Genomic DNA, 22,829 nt, shown 5'->3' with positions numbered 1-22,829 from the left:
CCTCTGCCTCCCAAATGCTGGGACCAAAGGTGCCCACTACTGCCACCCAGATAGGCCTCACATTTCTAAAGACTCTTAAAAAAATTCTTTTTTTTGAGAGTCTTATTCTATCCTTCGCTGCCCTGGAACTTGCTGTGTAGACCAGATTGGACTCAAATTCACAGAGATCTGCCTGCCTCAGCTCTGAGTTGAGGGATTAAAGACATGTCCTTGTCTGGCTAGCCTTCAAAGTTTAAGAAGCCCAGCTTGGAGAAGAGGGACAGGCGCTGGCCTTCAGTGGCCAGGAACCTGCCTGCCTGCAGGCCCCTGGGGCTCATAAGGATGAGAGAGGACTGCTGATTTTGGCTCAGAAGCCAAGGTTTCCTGGTGTTTGTCCCTAAGAGCCTTAAGGATGGTGCGAAGGGCTCTTCTCCAGTTGATGGTTTCTAAAAGAGCTAGCTCTGCCATAGCAGCAGCCCTGTGCTCTGTGTGGTGGGAGCTAGGGGTGACTGCCTTTGCAAGGTGCCGGGGCTGCTGCTCAGAACGAGAGGCCATAGAGTGGGCATCGGTTCTCCCAGAGCCTCTCTGCCCTCCAGGACACTAGGACCCCAGACTTCCTAAGCCAAGAAGCCCCACTGGGCTCAGAGCCTCAGTCAGGGGGTGCCCGGGAGGCTGAAGAGCATCATGGCAATATTTCACGCTGGAGTCCAAGCCCTGCCATCTGCTGTGACTCTCCCAAAGTCACATTTTATTGGGTGATATTCCTAGAGTACCAGCTACTCTCTCCCCATAACTGCAAAATCTGCTCACCTGATAGACAGAGGAAAGGCTTGTTCTCTGTGACTGATCTCTGTGCAAAAGCCACCCATTGCTCTCCCTTGGTTCCATCCTACCTTAATGAGTGTTGTGTGCTGTGTTGTCCCTATAAGCCCCTGTGATCAGCGGTGCTTTTTTTCCTGTCCCTAAAGTGCAATGAGCCCTCAGACACCCAGAACAGTGATGCCATTTCCACATCCAGTGACCTGCTCAACCTCCTGCTGGGTGAGGACCTCTGCTCCGCCACTGGCTCAGCACTGTCTAGAAGTGGGGCATCTGCCACCTCAGACTCTCTGGGCTCCAGCTCGCTGGGCTGCGACGCTTCCCGAAGCGGGGCAGGTATGTGCTGAGGGCACAGGTGTGTGCTAGCTAGTGTCTGGTGAGTCTCACAGAATGTCCCGTCCCCACCATTCTGCATGGATACAACTTCTCCTGCCCTGCACGGCAGGCCCTATCCATCAGAATTCAGAGTACTATCTGTTAGCTTCCAGTCTCTGTGCCAATGAAGATGAAACGTTCATGCCAGCCTTTGCTGGGCCAGTCCGTGGGTCTCCTAGGCATTGGGCACACATGTACACACACAACCAATCACCAGACTTCTACTGGCAAGGGTCATCCACGTATGCCCTTAGGCCTCCAGGGCAAGGCTACCCTCAAACCTCAAAAAGATACCTTTTCTGCCCTAAAGTGACCTTTCCCTGACCTGCTCAGAGGCCTCTTCCCAGTGGGCATGAATCAGGCCAGCAGCCTCCCACTTAGGACACTCCTGTGGGTTTCTAAAAATGGATCTGTTTCCAGAGTCAACAGACAGAACTGGGGACAAAGGTCAGGGCTCCAATACTAGGCCCCGCCTGAGCTCAGGTTCACCCCAGGAGAGAATCACCTCCACGGTGCTGGCAGACATCCTGTGTTCTGAACCCTTCAGATCATTAAGAGTGGAAAGCAGAGGGGAAGGTGGGCCAGCACAGCACGTCTTTACCGAAGGAATCCTGCTCTCCAAATCTGCCTGATGTCAAGGTTATAATGATCTGTGTTTCATGTATTTGAAGGCAGTAGTGACACAAGCCACACCAGCAAATACTTTGGAAGCATTGACTCTTCGGAGAACAATCACAAAGCGAAAATGATCACAGACACGGAGGAAAGTGAGCAGTTGATTAAGTACGTCTTGCAGGACCCCATCTGGTTGCTGATGGCCAACACAGATGACAGCATCATGATGACATACCAGCTGCCCTCCCGGTAACCGATGTATTTCCTGGGAAGCCTAGAGGGCTGGGTAGGAGGTTCTGGTGCCAAGATCATCCATGCAGCCAGGATGTCCCATGGAACATTGTGTAAACTTGGCAGAGACAGTAGAGAGAAACGAAGCTTTTCCATGGTGGCTCTACAGGGCCTACAGCAGCCTGCCTACTGCCCTGAGGCAGCTAGAACCCTGGAGACCAGCCTCTTACAGCAGCACACCCCGCTTTTGCCATACAGTTGGCACAGTGTTACCCCTTGAGCTGTGTTCCCTCACTCAGCTTAGGGGTAAATCACATATGTGTCTGAGTTTAAAAAAAAAAAAAGTCAAGGTGGGTGATCAGCCCCTGTCTATGGTAACCCTGTGCCTGCCCAGGTTCTGAGTGCAGGTCAGGCTTCACTCTGAAGCTGGTAAGGTCACTGCCTTTGCAGAGAAGACCTAGTCAGGGGGTTAGGAGAAAGGAGGAGGAATCCCTGAGGTTCCTGAAGGCAGTGGACCTCTGGTCAGTGAAGCAGGAGGATTGCGGGGATCCTCAGGCCTCAGGTGGGAAACAGCTGTGGTCCAGGCCAGTGCTGTCCCAGGAGAGAGTCAGTGTGACCCCAGACTCTGGGAAGTTAAGTGTGACCACACAGAGCCAGACTGCACCTGAAGAGGCCAGGCTCCCACAGCTAGCTTCAAGAAAAACTGACGCTGTGACCTTGGTTATCTTAAAGACTAAAGAATATTTACTAGAGAGATAAAGTTACCTTAAGTAAAAGAATTTATCTTGAGGTTAATCCTTAACTACATGATTGAAATTGAACAGCTTGGCAGAGAGTGAGTGCCCTGCCCCTTGGCCTGTGGCACTAACCTACACCTAACTCTTCATGAAGGGATCTCCAGGAGGTCTTGAAAGAGGACCGCGAGAAACTGAAGCTGCTGCAGAGGTCCCAGCCCCGGTTCACAGAGAGCCAAAGGCGAGAGCTTCGAGAGGTTCATCCCTGGGTCCAGACTGGGGGTCTGCCTGCAGCCATTGACGTGACGGTGAGCTTACAGAACCTTCCCTCACCTGTCATCGCAGCACTTGGGAGACTGAAACAGGAGGCTTACAAGTCTGAGTCTAGTCTGGCTCCATAGGGCATCCCATCACAACAAAAGAGAAAGTTCTAGGACCCTTAGGTGTGATTTCTTCCAAAGGTTTAAGCGGCTGGCCTGAAGAGCTCTCTGAAGGGAATGGCTTCCCCTTCTACCATTCAGATTTCTGTTTAGCAGCACAGACATCCTCTGAACACCCTGCTCTTCCTACCATGGCCCCTGGGCCTTAGAAGTCCAGAACCCTGCTGCTCCCCAAGCCTCTGCTGCCATCTGCAGGCAGGGCTGCCCCACTGCAGCCCAGTGGCAGGAAGGCAGCCACCCTCATCTCCAGGCCAGGGCTCTCGGTCTACAGATGCTAAGCACCACTCCAACTCCAGGCACCAGAATCCCCTCTGGCCTCCAAGTTCCCAATACTCAGCATGTTGCTCATCCCCCCGCCCCCGCCTACAGCTACAGCTGGGGAACACTAGCTGTGTCAATGCCCGCCCTTCTCAGCTCACTGGATTGATAACTCTCCAGGCTGCTAACCTTGGGGCCATCCAGCCTGCCTCTCCTACTCCATCATTAGCAGATCACACCACCCATCCTTAAAAGGTAGACAGAAGCCACTGTTCACCAGCCTCAGCATGTCCCCCTGAAGGCCCAGTCTTAGAAGTCACACACTTCCCAAGTCTCAAGGAGCGGGTCGGGAGGCCCTCCACCCGTAGAGGGAGGAGTGGCCTCGGCGAGGACCGCGGTCATTTGGCCACCCGCCATTGTCCTTCACACTCACATACCCTCTTCCACTTGAGCAAATGCCATGGAAGACTTGACGACAGTCACAGGAAGGAGACCAGAGCCAGCTCCCCGAGGCAGGGAATGCCCCTCCAGCCAGCAGCCTCAGGTGCATGGCTGCCATCCCACCCCGCATTTCTGAGTGTGGATGGCAGTGGAGAGTCCAGCCTCTTCTTTTCTTACTAATATCACCTATTTTCTTTGAAGGGGTGTGCTTACTGTGAAAGTGAGGGGAAAGGCAACATTTACCTGCCATATGAGGAAGACAGTCCTTCCCTGGGACTCAGTGATACCTCAGAAGCCAAAGTGGAGGAAAGTAGACAGCTGACAAGCCCCAAGAAGGAGGCGCAGACGTAACCCTGTCCCCAGCCAGTGACCTATGTTAGACGGTGCTCGGAAGAGACGGAAGATCTTCTCATTGTTTCTAATGAAATGGACACGTACTTACATTGCTTTTTTGTTTTAGAAAAAAAACAAAACAAAACACCATAGTTTCCTGAAGGTTAATGAAACTGCAGGGAGATTTAGGAGGAAATACATTTTTGTATTAAAATATATATAAATATGGAATTTGCCAGACGATGAGGTACAAGCTGTCATTGAATTTGAGGGAGACTGAGGTGATCTGTGTGTCACGGAGGTTGCCTCGGGGCCTCAGAAGTCCTTTGACCTCAGTGAGACCTCTTTCCACTGTACCAGTGCCCTCTGGCTTCTCTGGGTTGTCCTGAGATGTCACACTAGGATGTGACATGTAGCCACACGAGGCTCTCGGCCAAGGGCTGGTCTTTCCGGAGCTTTGCCGTGGTGTGATGGTATCCGTTGGAGGTGTGCTTTCTAATCTGAGTTATCACGCAGTCCTGCTGAGTGTTCACATACCAAGTGGAGAGCTCGCCTCTCCTGCCGTCCGCGCGGTGTTCCGCCGTGTGGTTTGGAGCATGGTGTGCAGCTGGAGCTTTAGGTCCTGTAGCGGCCAACATTCCAGTCTGACGTGGCTTCTGTTCGTGAACAAAGTTGAAATGCCTGCTCTGGCCTAGTGGAGACCAGTGGTTTCTGTGACTGCCGCCCTCCGACCAGCATCCCTACACACACTGTACATTTCTGTGCCATTCTTGCATTCTCTTTAGACCATCGTGGCCAGTTTGTAGAGAGATTAAAAAATAAATAAAAATATCCTAGGAAGTGGAGATACCGATTTGCAGTATCAGCCATGTCACCCTGTCATCATGGTGGCCTCTGCTGACCAGGCTTTGTTGCTGTGGGGACATATCATATGTGCTCTGCAGTTGGAATCTCCCAGAAATCAGCTCCCAGAGAGAGCAGCCGCTGAACACGAGGAAGGGGCAGTGACCCACACTGCCACCCTCAGTGTTTTCCAGTTTGCAGGGAGCTCAGCCTCCCACTGTATTTCTGGTGGGCTTCTTAGCCCCCATGACTTCAGGACTCTGTCACATCTGTCTGTGCTGCTGGCCCTCAGAACCCCTGGGGAGAAGGAGACTTCTCTGCCCAGCTCTACAAAACCTTATGCTGCACCAGACATCCAAAGATTATTCCGACATGCTTACCGGTGACCCCTGGTGGAATGAGAAGTCCGCAGTGGGGGGTCATTTGCCCTGAAAGTGCAGAGTCTGGAATGGAGGAAGCAGAGTCCCTGAGTCTGAAGCGGCTACTGGAAAGATGGCTTCCTGCAGCTGGTTTTCAGAGTGAAGCCACCGGAGGCCTGAATACTAACCCTATTTTTCATAAACACGAGACTCTTTTTTTATTACCGTTAAAGCAACGCCACCTTTCGCTGTGAGAAGGTGGTAGCCATGTTTTAACAGAAATTCAATGTTACAAATAGCTGCCTCCCTCGCCAGTGGGATCTTAAGGGTAGATAAATGATGGTCTAAGCCTATGCTTGTTACTTAAACACAAAACTGCCAAAACCTTCTCTCTACTATCTCGAATGTTTACCATCAGCATTATTTTATGATTATTTAATATATATTCCTTGATTGTTAACTGCTAAGAAGTTGACTTCCTAGGATAATTTCGTGAATCTGTTTACAAGATGCCGAGCATCCAGTCCTGTTTTCTGTAGAATGTGTGCTTACACGGGTGTCCTGAGATTTTCTCTATTTTAAACTGAGCCGCCTTTTTAATGTAAATAAGCTCTGAGTTTGTGCGATGATTTGTGAGCCTTGCCGGACAAGCGGTTTGTTCATGCGCAAACCAAACATACCTTTACCCAGTGCAATATATTTGTGTGACTGCTTGTGTCTTTTTATGACTTTTTTGCCTTTTAGAAAATTGCTAAATAAAGCAGGTATATTTTTATTTTCAATTGTACACTTCTCTGCTGTGGTCATGGGGGTGCAACACAAGACCGCATGTAAGTTAGCGTGTGCTCTACCGCTGACCTATACCCTAGCACTGTATATATTTTTAACATAACATAGACCAGCAAACCAAATAGAATTATAAAAAAAAAATGTTTAAGAACTTCAAAAATGTTACATTAGGAACTCTTCAGTCCCAAAAGCCAACTGATCACTTCCCTTGCACAGTGTTCTTTCTTTGCTGGCTCAGCTCCTATCTGTGTCTATCACATGCTCAACCTCCCTGACCCATTCAAGCTCTACAGGAATTTCCCATCATGCAAATCTAGCCAGGCATCCTGATCCCTTTCACTTGATGGCCTTTCACCTGCACATGGTTGCTTAGCAGATCCACTGGGCGATTCTCAGCACCCACTCTCCCATTAATCCTGCCTTCAGGCACCATGCTAGAAAAAAGACTGACATACCCTTAGGAGCACTACAGTAGGCATCAGTGGTAGCAGAGGCCTCCTACCCTGGGCCTTCTGATTGACAGCCTTGTGAGAGCTACTCTGAAGAGGTCTGCTTTCCTTTCCTCTCTCTAAAGCAGGGTCCCAGGGACCCAAGAAGGGCAACATGACGCTGGCCTCATGCTCAGCTGGGAGCTCTGAATCTTTAGTCTTGCCTTCGAGTGCTGATGCAGCAGTCTGGAGGTTCTCCGGGCAGGTGTGGCTTTTTTACTGAGCACCTTTGGAGCTCTGTAATTACGCTTTGCTGTGTACCTTGAAGGGCTGCTCCTCTCCTTTCCAAACCAAAAGGAAATTCAGAGTCTCCTGGGCAGATTGCCCACAAAGTGCTTGGATGTCTGCAGGCTGGCAGCTTGTCTTTGTCCCACTGGGGATTTATGGCCTGTTGTTTCTGCTGCTAACTAGTCACTCTATGGCCACTATGGCCCTGCCCAGCCTCTGCTGGCCTCTGTGCCTGGCTCTAAGGGGATCAAAAGACCCTAATGCTCAGGAAGTCTGCATGCAGGCAAACTTTGATCCAGGGGACAAATGTCAGGAAGTAGTAGTTCAGCTGAAGGAGGAGGGCAGGAAAGGGAGGGTTTCATGGGCTCAAGATGGAGTGGGTGGTCAGGCTTCTGGGACAGAAAACCTAAGCTGGTTGGCCAGTGGACTCACTGAAATAAAGCCAGCCTTGCATAAGGGACCTCAAACAACAATACCCCCCCCCAAATTTCCTGACTCATGCCCTGCCCTGTCTCTACCATCCTTCCTTCCAAGAAGAACCCCTAATCACACTGAGCCATGCCCCCAAGTGCTTACGCTTTCTTTCCCCCAGTTCTAGACAGCCTTCTGCAAGACGCTGACAACTTGCACAGGGCAGGGCAAAGCTTTGTCCCAGCCCAGGACTGGACTAAAGTGACAGGTCTCCTCCTGGCTAGCTCTGCTTTCCCTGGAGTTCTGAGTTGCTTTTCATTCTTTGTTTGCACAGTTTACCTGTGTGTGTGTGTCTGTGTGTCTGTGTGTGTTTGCCCCTACTTCTAACTGTCCAGTCAGACGTTCTGGTATTTTGGAGAGTCTTTCCTCAGGGCCCTCATGCAGTACCAATAGGAGCTTTCTTTTGGCCTTGTTCATTTGGATACAGGTAAAAAAAAAAAGCACAACACTGTAAACTAGGGAGCACAAGGCGAATACTGCCAAAGGCTATTTTTGCCTACCTCAAAGTAGCGGAAACTTAAAAGTAATCATCGTGTAATTTCCTTCACTGGAAGCTGAGAGCTAAGCAGTAACGATGTAGGCCAGCTGTGTCTGCTCCACCGGGTCATTCCCACACCCACCTGGGAGTCTTAGCCCTCAGAGCAGAGGACCTTTAGCAGCCCCTGGAGGGTGGTGGAAAGCAACCAAGCTTTTTAGCATGTTGGAACTAACCAGATAAGTGCTAATAAGTTGGGGAGGGGCGTGTCCAGGACAGCACACAGAGGAACAATTCAGAGGCAAAGTGAGAGAGGAGTGGGTCACACTGGTCAGGTGATCCTGGAGACCTTCAAACTTCAAACCTCTCACTCAACTCATCCTACTCGAAGACTTTGGAGGCTCCTCAGGCGAGGAGCCACAAGGAGTCTGCCAGACCCGTCTTTAGGAGAGAGGGGGATTTCCTGCCGAAGTGCTCCAGTCCCGGCCTGGTGTTCCCCTCCCTCAAAGGCCTTCCAGCCAGGCTGATAGCACCAGCTACCAAGACCTGAATGGTGATGAGGCAGCCTCTGAAGTAGTGCCCAGGCCCAAGGATGGAGTATGTAAGACCGGTTGGGAGCCGGCCCCTTGCTCCCTCCCTGAAGAACACTGGAGCAGAGCCAGGGGTTCCTAGGGCGCTGCGTGGGGGCGGTCTCGCCGCCCCCAGGCACACAAAGCACACACACACACACACACACACACACACACACACACCCCTCCCGCGGCCAGGCAAGCCTGGCAGATGGACCGCCGACGACGCGGGGCTTGGGCGTCTGGCCTACACAGACATGCCTGTTGCTGCCGGCGGGCGGGACAAAGCCAGCGAGACAAAGGCGCGGCCAACACCTGTCGCTCCTGGCCGGGTAGCCGCTTTTCTCTGCAGCTGCCAACTGTCACGGGCATCAAGTTACCGGGGCCAGACATCAGCCTCGGCCTGCAGGGCCCAGAGATGGAAGGAGGAGGAGCCAAGAAGGACTAGGGATGGTGGGGATGGGGGGACACGAAGGGGACTCGCGGGGGAGGGAGATGGGAGTGGAAAGGGGAGCAGGGAAATGTGAGAGCACCGGATTGGGGTGCGGAGGGACTAGAGGAAAGTGAAGGGAGCGTAGGCTGGTAGGGGGTGATGAACAAGAACGGAGAAGCTTGAAGGGGACAGCGGGGGGGGGATAGAGAAAGACAAGGCAGTACAGAGGAAAGAGAGGTTCAGTAAGAACGAGCACAGACCTCGGAGTAAGGTTACAGGTGTCTTCCCGAGTCCACAAAACACTTAAGGGTAGGGGCCGGCCTTGCTACTGCTGCTAAGCTGGCCTCCTCTGTCCCTGGACTTCGCACTCTCGCCACCCGTGACCCGAAGCCCCTTCCAGGTCCCGAGGGCGCTGTCCCCGCTTGAAGCCGGTTCTAGGGTTCCCGAGCTGAAGCACTATCCTCGGGAGCACCTTTGGCGAACGCACTGTAGGGATGGATGGGTGAGGGGGTGGGTGGAAGGGAAGAGTGGATAGATGCACGGACCGAAGAACGGATAGCTAAGTCCGGGCTTACAGGCTGCCAGATCTGGGCTCATGACTCCGCTGAGGGAGGTACAAGCTTCACAAGCAAGACAGACGCCGGGGGTCACCGCCCCAGAGCCCCGCCCCTGCGGGAGGGGCAGGAGGTCGGGCTGCAGGCTCCGCCCCGCCAGCTGCCAGAGGCCCGCGGGGCTGGACAAAGCGCGCCGCTCTCATTGGCTGCAGGTTGCCTCATTGGCCCGCAGCTCCAGCCACGCACAGCCAATCGGTGCATTGACATGTAAATAAGTTGCTATAAAAGGGGCGGGGCGTCGCGGGCCGGAAGACTCCCGAGAACTAGTGAGGCCTCCGGGCTGCGGACACACCTCGCTGTGGGGTTTGCACTCCGCGCCCGGCGCCGGGCTGCGGGCGCTGCGGACCATGGCTCCGTCCCAGGCGCCCAGCCGGGACCGTGGAGGTCACGAGGATGAGGACCGCTGGGAAGCTCGGGGGGACCGCAAGGTGCGAACAGGGGCCGCGGGCGGACGGGCTTGCGGGAGGCTGCGCGGGCCAGAGGCTCAGTAGCCACTTCCCACAGGCCCGGAAGCCCCTGGTGGAGAAGAAGCGACGTGCGCGGATCAACGAGAGTCTTCAGGAGCTGCGGCTGCTGCTGGCCGGCAACGAGGTGCGGCGGGAAGGGTGCGCTGGGCTTCGGGGTGCTCGCAGGGACGCGCAGCCCGGCTCCAGCCCCTCTCCTTCTGCGCAGGTGCAGGCCAAGCTGGAGAACGCCGAGGTGCTGGAGCTCACGGTGCGGCGCGTGCAGGGCGCGCTGCGGGGCCGGGCGCGCGGTGAGTGGCCGTGGGGACCGAGGGCGGGAGCGCTGACCCGGCACGCCTGCCGCCAGCGGCGCGACGGGGGCACGTCGGCTCGCGGAGCCCCGGGCCCGTCCATCCCCCACCCCCCATCCCCCACCCCGCCCCGCAGAGCAGGGCACCCCAGAGTGTCTCCTGGGTGAGCCCCGAACCCGCGGAGCCGTGGTGGTAGTCACGGCTCACGGTGCGGGGGCGCTGCTCTCTTCTTCCCACCCTCCTGCGCAGAGCGGGAGCAGCTACAGGCCGAAGCAAGTGAGCGCTTCGCTGCCGGCTACATCCAGTGCATGCACGAGGTGCACACGTTCGTGTCCACGTGCCAAGCCATCGACCCCACCGTCTCGGCTCAACTCCTGAATCACCTGCTGGAGTCCATGCCGCTGCGTGAGGGTAGCAGCTTTCGGGACCTGCTGGGGGACTCCCTGGCTGGGCTGCCGGGAGGCTCTGCAAGGAGCGTCTGGCCTTCAGGAGGGTCCCCAGGGTCTCCATTGCCCAGTCCCCCCGGGCCCGGGGACGACCTGAGTTCTGACCTAGAGGAGATCCCTGAGGCTGAACTAAATCGGGTGCCTGCCGAGGGGCCGGATTTGGTGCCTACATCTCTAGGCAGTCTGACAGCAGCTCGCTTGGCCCAGAATGTGTGGCGGCCTTGGTGACCAACGCTAACCAGGGACCCGTGGGGGGTGGGCTGCCATCCTTAGGCCTGCTCCCTCCCTGGGTATCGGATGGGGTGGAAACAGTCCGGGATGCCCCCGCCCCGTGTGCCCTCCCCACTCTTCCAATGGATGGCTTGCATGACAGCCCTTGGTGGCCAGCCCCTGTAGGTCCCTCACCCTGTTTCTTGAGGGAATCAATTTCACGGACCCTATAGCTCTGGATGAGGGTGGGGGGAAGGGAGGCTATGGAAAGGAGACTCTTGTAGAGCTGCCAGGGCTCCCTTCTGCTCACCTGTTCCTGCCTTTTAGGCATTCTGAGGGACCTAGGGCAGAAGTGGCCAATCTTGAAGCTGAGCGTTAGTGTCCATGGCAGGGACGCACAGGCCATAGCAGTCCTGACCTGAATGGCAGTTCGGGTTTGCTAGGAGACCAGGGGAGGCAGGCACATTCTGCAGGGTCGCTGAGAGCCGCTCCGTTTGTAGCACCCTTGAGGGTGTGAATCTGGTTGCCGTCAGATGTGCCAATTGAATTAAATAAAGAACTTGGAGTTAGTTGCCCCTCGTGTCCTGTCATTGATGTGTCTGTCGCATGTGAAAGCTCATCAGTATCCAACACTAGTAAATGTCTTTTTAAAGGGTTCGCCCTGTGTCAGCCTGGTGCATTCGCGAGGCGCTGACAGAGATGCCCACTGCTGGCCAGGTCCTCTATGCTGCTCTACTCTCCTAGGACTGTGTGTCCCAGAGGGTTCCGCTAGCACGGGGTCCCCAGGGTGACTAAACCACAGGGGAATGATCTGTCCTTGTCCTATTCTCTCCAGGGATAACCCTCTTGACTAGTTGCTAACTCTTTGCCTTGGAAGTGTCTTTCAAAGGCCTGGTTTAGGGTTCATGAGTATGGTGTAAATGTCCTTAGATTGTCAGGGTTTGTTTTTTTCCTTTTTAAAAATGCTGTGTGTGTGTGTGTGTTTATAGGCACATATGAGGAAGTCAGGGGATAACTTTGGGGCCATTGTGGTTTTTCCAAGATCAAACGTGGGTCCTGAGGTTTGTTTAAGAAGCTTTATTTATTTATTTAGTTAGTTAGTTTTAACTTTTACTAGCTGAGCCTTATTATGGTGGACTGGGCTTGTCACTTTTCATAATTGTAGGAGTTTTCCCTGGTGCCACTGCAGAGACAGGGAGTGCTTGAAATGAAAGTGCCATGGCCCCAGGCAACTTGGGCTTGAGGTTAGGTTAGAGGTCAGAATCCTGAGGAAGGGGGAAGCTGATGGGACGGGCAGCTAGTATGCCTGTGGCTATCCATAGTCAGCAGCAATTGCTAGCCCTGAAAGAGAGCCCCTCTTGTCCAGTGCCCCAAAGCAGATGGTTTTCACTAGGCTTCAAGAAGGTAGCCTGACATATGGCAATATAGTATTGTCATGCATCTCTTCTTAGGCCAGGTGCCTTTAAGAGCATCTTTCTCAAAAGCTGCATAGCACCTTCTGGTCCCCAGAGTGGTTCAGCATTTGGAGTTCATCTCTCTGCCAGGTTAGAATCCATGCAACTTATTCTTAGCAATAGGGGCTGATCTGTGGGCAGCTGGAGGAATGGAAATGTTATTTCTGGGGTTATTTTTATCACCTCAAGCTAGTGTAGTATTCCATAGGGCATATAACGGGCCCTCTTGTGTGGCTTCTATCACCGTCTAGAAGTCAAAGCACTGAGCTGTGATGCCACAGTTGATAACATTATCTAGAGACTGCTTGCAGGAGCACCTGTTCTGTGCATCTTTCCACAGGCCTCAGAACAAGGGGAAGCCTTACTCCTTCCCCAAGATGACTGGGGATAAATGTACCACTGGGCCTGCCATCTACTCAAGGTCAGAAGCCACTGACTGAGCTTCAGCCCTGTGTTCCTCCAACCCAGAGTCAACTTCTTCGTAATCCTCAGGCACAGCCTCTTTCTCAGAAGCTGTTGCCCTCAGCCGGGAAGCACATTCTGGGACCACGAGTTTTCTTTACAGCTATACCCTTATTTCATTCACTCTGGCTCCTCTCCCCTAAGCCCCTAGGCTTCCTCACAGGCCTCCTGCTAAAGCATTTCATGGCCTACTTTCCCTTTTCTGAAAATTGCCACCCCACCCCAAGACTCTGATTCTGTATTTTCTGTACTACCCACAACAAGTGACCACAGACTTGGTGGCTGAAAAGAGCAGGCAATACCAAGCATTTCTGTAGGTTGAGAGTCCAAAGCCGAGTTCACAGAGCTCAAGTCAGGGTTTCAGCAGACTGTTGAAGTTGTTGTGCTGTGTGATGTCTACTCTTGGCTTTCAGCTTGACTACATCTGGAATTGACTAGAACCCAAGCACCTGGGTACACTGGTGAGGATTTTTTTTCTTAATTAAATCATTTGAAGTAGACTCACTTTTCATCTTTTGAGATAGGAAGATGAACCTTTAATTTGAGCCACCCCTTCTTGCTGTATATAAAGGCAGCCTATATAAAGGCCGTGCTTGCTTGGCCGGCTTGGTTTCTCTTGCTGGCGAGCCCGTTCTTTTACTAGCATCAGAGCCTACCTCTTCAGGATCCCAGCATATGCTGAAAACCAGCTGACATGTCCAGTCCTGTGGACTGATGTACTGAATTCTTGGACAGCCATTGTTGAGCTTACAGGACCATAGCCTGTAAACCATTCTAAAAATCCCTTTATACATCTACCAATCTATATAGACATAGATTCATTCCATTTGTTCTGTTCTTCAAGAGAACCCTTACTAATACTGATTTTGGTCCCAGAAGTGGTTCTAGAGCAACAGAAGTGTAAGGATGAATTATTTAAGTATCTGGAACAGGCCCTCCAATTTGCCAACACCTACAGTTCCTGAAGTCTCTCCAATTACTGATACCTCTCCTGGCAGCTTGGAGAGTACTGGAAGCCCATGGCGTGAACTACTTTACAAATTTAATGAGACAAATGCATTTGATTATCCTGATTCACCAATTATGAGAGGCAATGGATTTATAAGATTTTAACAATTTGTGGGAAAATAAAAATGATGATGTTTGTTGCTTATATCTTTGGATAAATTGACCGAGAGAAAGAAAGCTCTGTGATAAAATTAACCAACTTCTATCATCTTAGAGTACAGTGAAGGACAACAGTGATAAAATTGACCAGCTTTAGATGCACATACATGATCTAAAGTTTTCTAAGTGTGCCCTGGAAGAGAATCTTCTCTTCAACAGTGGCAGAGCTCAAGTTTTGGGAGCTGGTCTTGTAAGCTGCATGTTCAGGTGCTGATTTCTGTGCCCTGAAATCAGGTTGCAGTCAGGACATGGGAATTGTCATGATTGTTGAAATTTTTCCTTTATCAATGTTGTGTAAAGAATGCTCCCCAGTTATCTCTGACTGGTTAATAAAGAAGCTTAAGAGACAGTGACTGGGCAGAGGAAACAGTAGTCAGGATTTCCATTCCCAGTCTGGGGAGTGAGGGTCTCAGGTAGAGAGACAGGGTTGAAGTCACTGGGCCATGAGGGTGTAACCTTGAGGCAGGAAAAAGGAGAAAGTCACTAGGCCATGATGGAGTGCCATGAGGATAAAGATGAAGCAGGAGCAGCCAGGGTGAAACTAAATGGCAGGTAATGGGGCTGACTAGCATAGATAGGCTAGAGTAGATGGGAATTGCTCAGGTTGTGCTTTAAAGCTTATTTATAAATGTAAAGCCAGGCATGGTTGGCACACACCTTTAATCCCAGCACTCAGGAGGCAGAGGCAGGTGGAGCTCTGTGATTTTGAGGACAGCCTGATCTACAAAGCAAGTTCAGGACAGATAGGGGTGTGACACAGAGAAATCCTATCTCAATAAATAAATAAATAAATAAAAGTAACAGGTCTTTGTCTCATTATTTGGGAGCTAGAGCACACCTAGAAAAAAAACAAAAAACAAACAGAAAAAAAAACAACAACTCATAATCTTACACTCAAGTATTGGAAAATGAAACCAAAGTTTGTATTATAAGGTTGGCTGAATTACAGCAAAAATTCAAGTTTCAATCTTGAAGAGAGTTGGTGGTTAATTTAACAGCATTAATTGGTAATGAAGGGCATCTGTAACTTGGAATGGAGGTGGCGCACTCCTTTAATCCCAGCACTTAGGAGGCAGAGGCAGGCAGATCTCCAAGTTAGAGGCCAGTCTGGTTTAAGGAGAGTTTTCCAGGACAGCCAACGCTGCGCAGAGAAGTCCTGTCTCCAAAAAACAACCAAACCAAAAACCCAGGCTCTAGGCAGCTCAGCAGAGGATTGTCTCCAATGTACCCCAACACATATATGCCACATATGCTAGCAACAAGGGACCCTTCTTGTGACCATGCCTCCTGCCAGGATCTTTTGCCTTTGGCCTGGCTCTACCCTTGGTGACATTGATCATCTAGCACCCTGGTTGACCTGGGAACGGAGCGGAACGGAGGCTGCGGCCAGCTAGCCACCACTCCTCCCCAGGGCCATCACTTTTAAGGAACATCTGCTACAGGACCATCACGGAGTCGCCGTCCCTTCCCCCCGTGTGTGTTGCTGTGCACTGGGAAGTGGGAGTTGCAACCCGATTTGTGCCACCACTGCCCACTGTCTGTGCGTGCACCCTGCCTCCAGGAAGTAGTGGCATCACTTAGAGCTGGCTTGTTGCTAGATTCACTGGCTGTGAGTCACTCCCCCTTGGCTATGTGTGAATTCAGAAAAGACACCTGACTGCCTCTCTGTGGCACATAGGTCATGTTCAAGACACAGTCCCATCTCTGCTTGCAATGTAGCCTCTCCTGGATTATCGCTCCCTAATCCAGAAACTTTTTTTTTAACCTCTCTTCATCCCAAGGTTCTTCTACCCTTGTAAGTGTTGAAGCTCAAGGGGGGGGGGGGGGGTTGCAGCTGTGGGGGAAGGGTTTCCCAAAACAAGTGTAACAGCTCTGTAACCTACCTCAGGCAGAGGCAGGTTCCCTCAGAGAAAGTGTTACAGCTGGGATGGAAAGGTATCCTGGCAGCCAGCAGGGAGCCGAGGACTACCAGGAAGTCACACCACACAACAAACCCCACATGAGATTTGTTAGGAGGGAGATGGCTGCCTCTGTTCAGGCGAGAAGCAGCAGGGAACTAAATGGAAGGTTAGGGTTTATATAGACTTTCTGTGACAAGCCCAGGGATTGGTGGGCTTCTGTTTCTTGGTCATGGTCTTGTGCTTAGGGTCAAGTCGGGGTCAGGGTGTTTTTCCTTTGGCCCATTTACCCTACAACCCTGATTCTGTCTTGTTGCCCTTGGCCTTTCGGGATCCCCATCTATCCATCCTCTCCCAGTAGCTCCTTACATCCTGCCACTTACTACCAGGTCAAATGGACACCACAAACTGCCATGAACACCACTGACTGAATGCACTTCCCAGGTGATGGCACTTCTTGATACCTTGATGGTGGGAGGAGAAACTCCCGTGGCTGGTAAAATGGCTCAGTGATAAAGATGCTTGCCAGCACAAGCCTGATGGCATGCGTTCCAGCCCCCGATGGAAGGAGAGAACCAACTCTACAGAGTTGCTCTTTGACTTCCGTAAGTCCACCATGGCTCATGCATCCTCCTCCCCGTTCCAACCCCTTTCTCCTCTCTCACCCCTCCCTTTCTCTTTCTCTCTCTCTTACACACACACGCACACACAAACATGTAATTTTAAATATGTGTTTTAAATCTTGAGCTGGCAGGGGTAGAGGCACACGCCTTAATTCCAGCACTCAGGAAAGAGTGACAAACCATGAGTTCAAGGCCAACCTGGGTCACATAGAGAGACCCTGTTTCAAAATGCAAAACAAAATAAATAAATAAACAGAAAATAATTAATATTATTAATTAAAAAATTAATTAATGTACAAGAACAATAATCTTCAGAGGCTAGAGAGATAGCTCAGCAGTTAAGAACACTGGTCGCTTCTGCAGAGAATCCTAGTTCGGTTCCCAGCACCCACAAAGCTGCTCCCAAGCATCTAGTGCCAGGGGATCCAATGGCTTTTTCTGTCCTCAGCCAGCACCAAGCATGCACCAAACATGCACATGGTGAGCAAACATGCAGGCAAAACACTCATATATAATAAAATAAGTACTATTTTTTTTTTTGTTTTTTAAAGATTTATTTATTTTATCATATACAATGTTCTGCCTGCATGTACACCTGAACGCCAGAAGAGGGCACCATAGGTGGTTATGAGCCACCAATGTGGTTGCTGGGAGTTGAAATCAGGACCTCTGGAAGAGCAAGCAGTGCTCTTAACCTCTGAGCCATCTTTCCAGCCCCAATAAGTACTATTTTTTAAGTTAAAAAAAAAAATCTTGCGGTCACCGATGATTTCTTTCTTTTTCTGTCATCCCACTTCCCACCAGTCCACCACTTGTAGATCCATCCCCACTGTAGTATTCCTTGCCACTACAGGAGACCACCTTGGGGAATCCAAGCCTTGGCCCCGCCCCTCTCGAGGGCAGCCACAGGCCCTCCTGGGAGGTGCGGTTCCCGTGAGCTCCCAGAGGCCTGTGCGCAGCAGGTGCCAACGGTGCCAACGATTCCAACGGTGCCAGAGGGGCGGGCAGCTGAAGCAGACGCAGCTTTGTCCTGCTGAGCCCCCAAGGGATCAGGCTAGCCAGAAGCGGGGCACACAGCACTGCATCTCCCGAGCCCCTCGGCCACCATGGCAGTGGTTTACCGTTGGTGGGTGCCCCCCTCCTTTTTTTCCAGGCCCAACTCCTTTGACCTCCAACCGTCTTAGCTGTGCCTGTAGCTGCCTAGGTTTGTGGGCACACTATCCTCCTACCTAGGAAGCTTGTTCTCAAGACCTCCTCTAACCCTGACCCTCCCTCTCTCCAGAGCAAACCAGCCCCGACTAACAGCCCAACCTCCCGCAGACGAGGAACCAGAGGCCGCAGAGCAGCCCTCTTAGGGCAGACGGCTTCCCCTTGTCCTTCTGTTGCAGGATCTGAGCTGCCACTCACTGGGCAGTACTTTAGCTGCTGTATTCACCATGCTGAGGGAGGTTGTGGACATCCTGCCCAGAGAAGCAGGACACCCACAGGAGCATGCCCACCTTCACCACGGTGAGTGTTCTGTGGGAGGAGGGCCAGGCTCAATAACGTGGAAACGGGAGGTCCAGTGTCCTTCTTTCTTTCTCCCCCAGTGTTCCCAGACAGCTCTGTTGGTCTTAGCTGGTAGTTGAGGAGGTGGCACCCAGTCCGCAGAGCTGAGCCAGCCCCAGGCTCTCGGCTCTTTCAGAGGGATGTGAAAATACTGGACAAAGGCAGTAGGGGGAGCGAAGTACCATTGCCTATGGGATGGAATGTAAGAGCTTTGGGGCTAGCCTTGAGCCCAAACTCCTGTTTGTTTTTTTAGCTGAGGATGTGGTGGGAACTCGAAAGCCGAGACTGGCAGAAGATCCTGGCCACCAGCTGGTACCTCACTCAGAAACCCTACAGGTCCTACCAGCGCCGGACCCTTGCTTTTTTCTCCTGTAGCTGTGCCTTGGCTCAAGACCCATCTGCACCGGTGCTCTGGCCCCTGGGAGCGGTTCTGGAGGCCTGGCTGTCCCTGTGCTCTGCAAGAGCAGACAAGATGTGGGTCTCGCTGGGCCCCAAATAGGCCTGAACCTCGGCAAGGAGGAGGAGACTGGAGTCTACATTCAATTTAGGGATGCTGTGACCAAATCACTGGGGGACAGCCTTTGTGACCAGGAGGAGTTTCAGCAGGAAATTCAGCCTAGTCCTGGGGGCCACCACCCCTTAAGAATGTAATTTCAAAGAGGATGATATTTCCCAAGCATCAGTGTGTCAGACACAAGGCCAGGACAGAGTAATGAGCATGGTGAGAGTTGAGGAAAAGCTGAGATGCCCTCCGACAGGCAGGCCCCGAGGAAGGCTGCCGGAAGGACGTGGCCCGTGAGTCCTGATATGGAGGGCTCGAGGGCAGCAGAGGACTGGGTCTGCCTTTCAGAACCCAGTGGTCTGATTTCCACAGTAAGTTCCTATAGTAATTTGATCCCTGGGATAAAGCTCCTGTCCTCCAAACATGGAAGGGAAATGGGGATGTGGGAAGCAGAACGCTTCTCCATGGAGGGGGTTGGGCTATGTCAGAAGGGTTTGGCTGTCTTCTGTGGCTCCACTGACTCTCCTCTCCTCCTTTCCCGCTGGGTACAGAGCTTGTGCATTCTGGACCTTGATCTTGTGAGGCTTCCTGGCAGCAGCTTTCTCAGAACTGGGGGTCTAGGCAGACTCCATCCCATCCAGCTATGCTCCCTACTGCCCCTTGGTAGGGGTGCCAGGGGCGGTGCCAGAGCAATAATGCGCATACATAAACCATCAAGGTTTACACCTTGTGTAAAAGAAAGTCAGCCAGATATGTCTGTTGCTGTGTAACAAACTACCCCACGATTTAGCAGCTTAAATATATTACAGGTTCGGTGGTTTAGGAATCCAAGTGGTTAGTGGTCTTGCTTGCCTGGTGGTGTCTCACAGGCTACATACTCCCAGTCTGAGTGTCCTCGGGCTATGGTCTCTTCAGAGGCCAGCCCAAGAGGAGGTGCTGGCCCTCTCACAGTGCAGCTGACAAGATTCAGTTCTTCTTCGGCAAACCCACAAAGGGCCTCATTTTCTGCTTTTTGGCTGGAAGCCTAACTTAGTTCTTTGCACGGGCCTATCACAGTCCACCTCCTACTATGACAGGTGCTTCCCACCTGACCAAGCAAGCTAGAGCGAATGAAGATGTGGCCTCTCAGCCACCTGACTTCATAGGGGAAGTTCTGGGGTATTTTGCTGTTTGAATTCAAGTTCATACTTTAAGAGGGAGCGGGTCCACGCTGGAGGACATATGCCAGGAAGGGTGATGTTGCAGGCCACCTCATGGGCCATCTCCAGAGCCTGCCATGGGACCATCCAATCTCTTTTAATGTCTCAGGTGTCTTGGAGAGGATGTCGCTGAGGCACAACAGTGTGTTCAGTATCTTGTTACCAACACTCAAGACCGGTTCCATCCTGAGCTATACTGAGAGAGTCAGAGGCACACGCTTGCTAGAGCTACCTCTGGTCCCTGCTGACCCATTTCCAAGGCAGCTTATTCCTTTGACTCTCCCCGAGTGACAGAAAGCATCTAAAGATGGGTTGCTAGGCTGTCCCTCAGAGAGCAAGCTTGGGCCCTCAGTTGGCACTTCAGAGACCCCTGAAGTAGACCGGGAAAAATGATGGATAGCATGGGGTTGGGAAGTCTTCCTCGGTGTCCTTGCCTGTATCCACAGGGGTCACACAGATAAGGTTTGAAGCCCTCCTAGCCAGTTTCAGGTACATTCGCCTCTCTCTGGGACTCTCAAGGCTCCCCTGGATGAGTCCACAGCCCCCTGCACCTACGCAGAGCCATCAGTTCTGCGACAGGGTGCTCCATCATCCGTGGCAATCTCTGGTGACAAGGTTTTTAGAGTTTCTCTGCTCAAGGTCCATGAAGAGCTAGCACATCTGATTTTGTTTTTGGAAGTAATAAACTCACTCTATGAAGGATTATTTGTACTGGGGATGAAACCTAGGTGGTTACACATGAGAAACAGTACGCGCTATCACTGAGTTAGACCCCTGCCTGGAGATCATATCTCAGCCCCTGCCTTGCCCTGTGTCTGACAAAATGGAAGGAAAATTGGAGCAGCCAGAGGAGGGAACCTTGATTTTAGAGCTACGCTGTCCCTTCCCTTGCACGGTGCCAAATTCCTTTCTGCCTCTGTCCTCCTGCTCCTTCAGCTATTTGAACCAGAATCATCCTGGTCATCCTTAGGCTCAGGCTGGAAGGATCTCACCTGGGTTCCTTCACCACTCCCCGATCATCCAGCCTTTGAAGACTGCCGTGGAACGGTCTTCCAAGCACACAGCAAAGTTGACATTAGCTGTATGTGTGCCCCTGAATGTGCCACTCTGCATGTGAGACCTAGCTGCTCCACACCTGGCCAGCTCCAGCACAGACATGGTGATCGCTTGTTAGACATGTAAAATAGGGTAGTTTTCGTGAAAAAATTCAGTATTTTCTCAGACTACACAGAATTACCACGTGACCCTGGGTGGCCTGCTAGGTATACAAGGGAGTCGTAATACCAACTGTGCAACAGCTGTGTTCACAGCAGAACTGACAGTGCCCAAAGGTGAAAGCAATTCAACAGGTAAATACACAGGATGTAAGCAAACATGACCAGTCCATACAATGGGACATTCTTCCATGGAGGAAAAGGAAGCTCAGACATATGTGCACATGAATCGAATGAACCAATAGTGAAGGATTCCACTTACATGTGTCTCAAAGGTAAATTCACATAGAGAAAAACTGCCTCAAAAAAATCAGTGAACGTACCCTGAAGCAGTTGTAGGGAGTGGGTGTGAAGACCAAAATACATTGTATGCAAATCTGAAATTCTCAAAAATGTATTAAAATGAAAAAAGAGTATGTTGGTACTAAATGGATATGTCACCACTCTAGAGTGGTAGGACCCAGGAGAATGGAGCTGATGAATGAGGCAGACTAATGTCTCATGAAATGGCCAACATTCAGAGCATCAACTTATTCTGAGGGCTAAGAATGACATGAGTAAAATGTAAAATCACAAGGACAAGCTTCAGTTATCAAAAATGTATTTTTTCCGTAGAGGAATATAAACACTGAATAAGCCAATAATGAGTAATATGAAACTCACTCCACGATACCTGGGAAGAGCACAGAAACACACTCCTACAATTCTGTTTTGAAACCAAGACTTGGTTTTTTTGACAGCACTCAACAATTCTCACAGAACTCCATTCTTGGATCATGTTCTTATGGTGATGGATTTGTGACATGAGGGTGCTTAGCAGCGTGATCACACAAACAGGGCTGAACTTGTAATATGATGTGTATTTGAGATGGTGGCACATGTCTATAATCCCAACACTTGGAAGACTGAGGATTGCTCTAGGTTTCAGGCGTGGTCTACATGGTAAATTTTGACTTGGGTTACACAGTAGGAACCCATCTTAAACAAGTCAACTAAGAATATTGACAACACAGCTCAGTATAGTCACAAAGATAGCTTGTGACCCAACAATATAATATGTGGGCTTTTCCCAACAGAAAAGCCCGTGTCCACCAGACAGGCAGGAATGTTCATAACAGCACTGTGGGTAACAGCCCCAAGCAGGTGAGAACCTGCATGTCCACTAAGAGCAGACGAGTGGTACATCTAAAATGAGCACACTACAGTCTTGACAATGTGGATGAATGTCACAAAGACTGTGTTGAAGGAAAAGTCAGCTGAAAAAACATGCTGTATGTTTTCTGTATTCTACCCAAGCGGTTCAAGGCCAGGAGAATTCCAGGTCAGAGCGCTAACAGTGATCTTGGAAGGTCATGACTGAAGTGTGTGCAGACTGCATTGGATCTTTATCTGGCTTGTGAAAGTCACTCAGCTTTATAATTACTATTCATGCACTTTCTGTAATTAGGGTTTGACTTCACTGTGTAATCACCCATTAGAAGAGCTGAAATGCGGGATCCTGGGAACAAATGCTGGCATGGGCACAGAGAGCAGACTCACTCAAGGTGGTGCGACTGTACAGTGGAACAGCCATGTTGGAACATGATCATTTCTAAAACTAAATACACTTCCGTTCATTACATAACCAACAAATGCACTCTTGTTGTCTAGCCAAAGAAGAAAACTTGCTGGGCATAGTGGCACTCGCCTCTAATCCCAGCACTCAGGGAGGCAGAGGCAGGCAGATGGCTGTGAGTTTGAGGCCAGCCTGGTCTAGAATAGCCAAGGCTACACAGAGAAACCCTGTCTCAGATGGAAAAGCAGAAGCAGAAAACTTGTTTATACAAATGTCTGCACATGGACATTGTGATGGTTGATG

At 51.2% G+C, this 22,829-nt stretch overlaps 2 protein-coding genes across 6 annotated transcripts in view; both read left to right on the top strand.

The window, feature by feature from the left end:
• Positions 1 to 6,209, top strand: part of Per2 (period circadian regulator 2) — a 43,327-nt gene extending 37,118 nt beyond the window's left edge. For 2 of the 3 annotated variants that reach the window (XM_021646899.2, XM_021646898.2), the window contains exons 20-23: positions 948 to 1,134; positions 1,845 to 2,037; positions 2,911 to 3,061; positions 4,094 to 6,209. In XM_021646899.2, the coding sequence (XP_021502574.1) occupies positions 948 to 1,134; positions 1,845 to 2,037; positions 2,911 to 3,061; positions 4,094 to 4,243 (681 nt within the window). In that variant the 3' untranslated portion in view covers positions 4,244 to 6,209. Of the gene's footprint in view, positions 1 to 947; positions 1,135 to 1,844; positions 2,038 to 2,910; positions 3,062 to 4,093 lie in introns of those variants that run through there. The other variant, XM_060368862.1, reaches the window with a different exon arrangement.
• Positions 6,210 to 9,706: 3,497 nt separating this feature from the next.
• On the top strand, positions 9,707 to 11,478 carry Hes6 (hes family bHLH transcription factor 6). Of its 3 annotated transcripts, none has more exons than XM_021646896.2 (4): positions 9,707 to 9,922; positions 9,999 to 10,085; positions 10,167 to 10,208; positions 10,498 to 10,626. In XM_021646896.2, exons 1-4 carry the CDS (start codon positions 9,842 to 9,844, stop codon positions 10,624 to 10,626), a joined length of 339 nt encoding a protein of 112 aa, XP_021502571.1. In that variant the 5' UTR covers positions 9,707 to 9,841. The 3 variants fall into 3 exon arrangements, with proteins under 3 accessions (XP_021502571.1, XP_021502570.1, XP_021502569.1); XM_021646895.2 differs by having other exon boundaries at positions 9,725 to 9,922; positions 10,167 to 10,248; positions 10,498 to 11,478; XM_021646894.2 differs by having other exon boundaries at positions 9,728 to 10,085; positions 10,167 to 10,248; positions 10,498 to 11,478.
• Positions 11,479 to 22,829: the final 11,351 nt, after the last annotated feature.

The sequence above is a fragment of the Meriones unguiculatus genome, chromosome 15, assembly GCF_030254825.1.
Source record: "Meriones unguiculatus strain TT.TT164.6M chromosome 15, Bangor_MerUng_6.1, whole genome shotgun sequence".
Taxonomy (NCBI): domain Eukaryota; kingdom Metazoa; phylum Chordata; class Mammalia; order Rodentia; family Muridae; genus Meriones; species Meriones unguiculatus.
This window is presented reverse-complemented; position numbering and strand designations above follow the sequence as displayed.

Excerpts from the sequence above, each read along its gene's own strand:
- Hes6 (XM_021646894.2), top strand. The coding sequence starts at position 9,888 with ATGAGGACCGCTGGGAAGCTCGGGGGGACCGCAAGGTGCGAACAGGGG. Across the intron at positions 10,086-10,166 it reads TGCTGCTGGCCGGCAACGAG|GTGCAGGCCAAGCTGGAGAA; the intron begins GTGCGGCGGGAA and ends CCTTCTGCGCAG. Across the intron at positions 10,249-10,497 it reads GCTGCGGGGCCGGGCGCGCG|AGCGGGAGCAGCTACAGGCC; the intron begins GTGAGTGGCCGT and ends CCTCCTGCGCAG.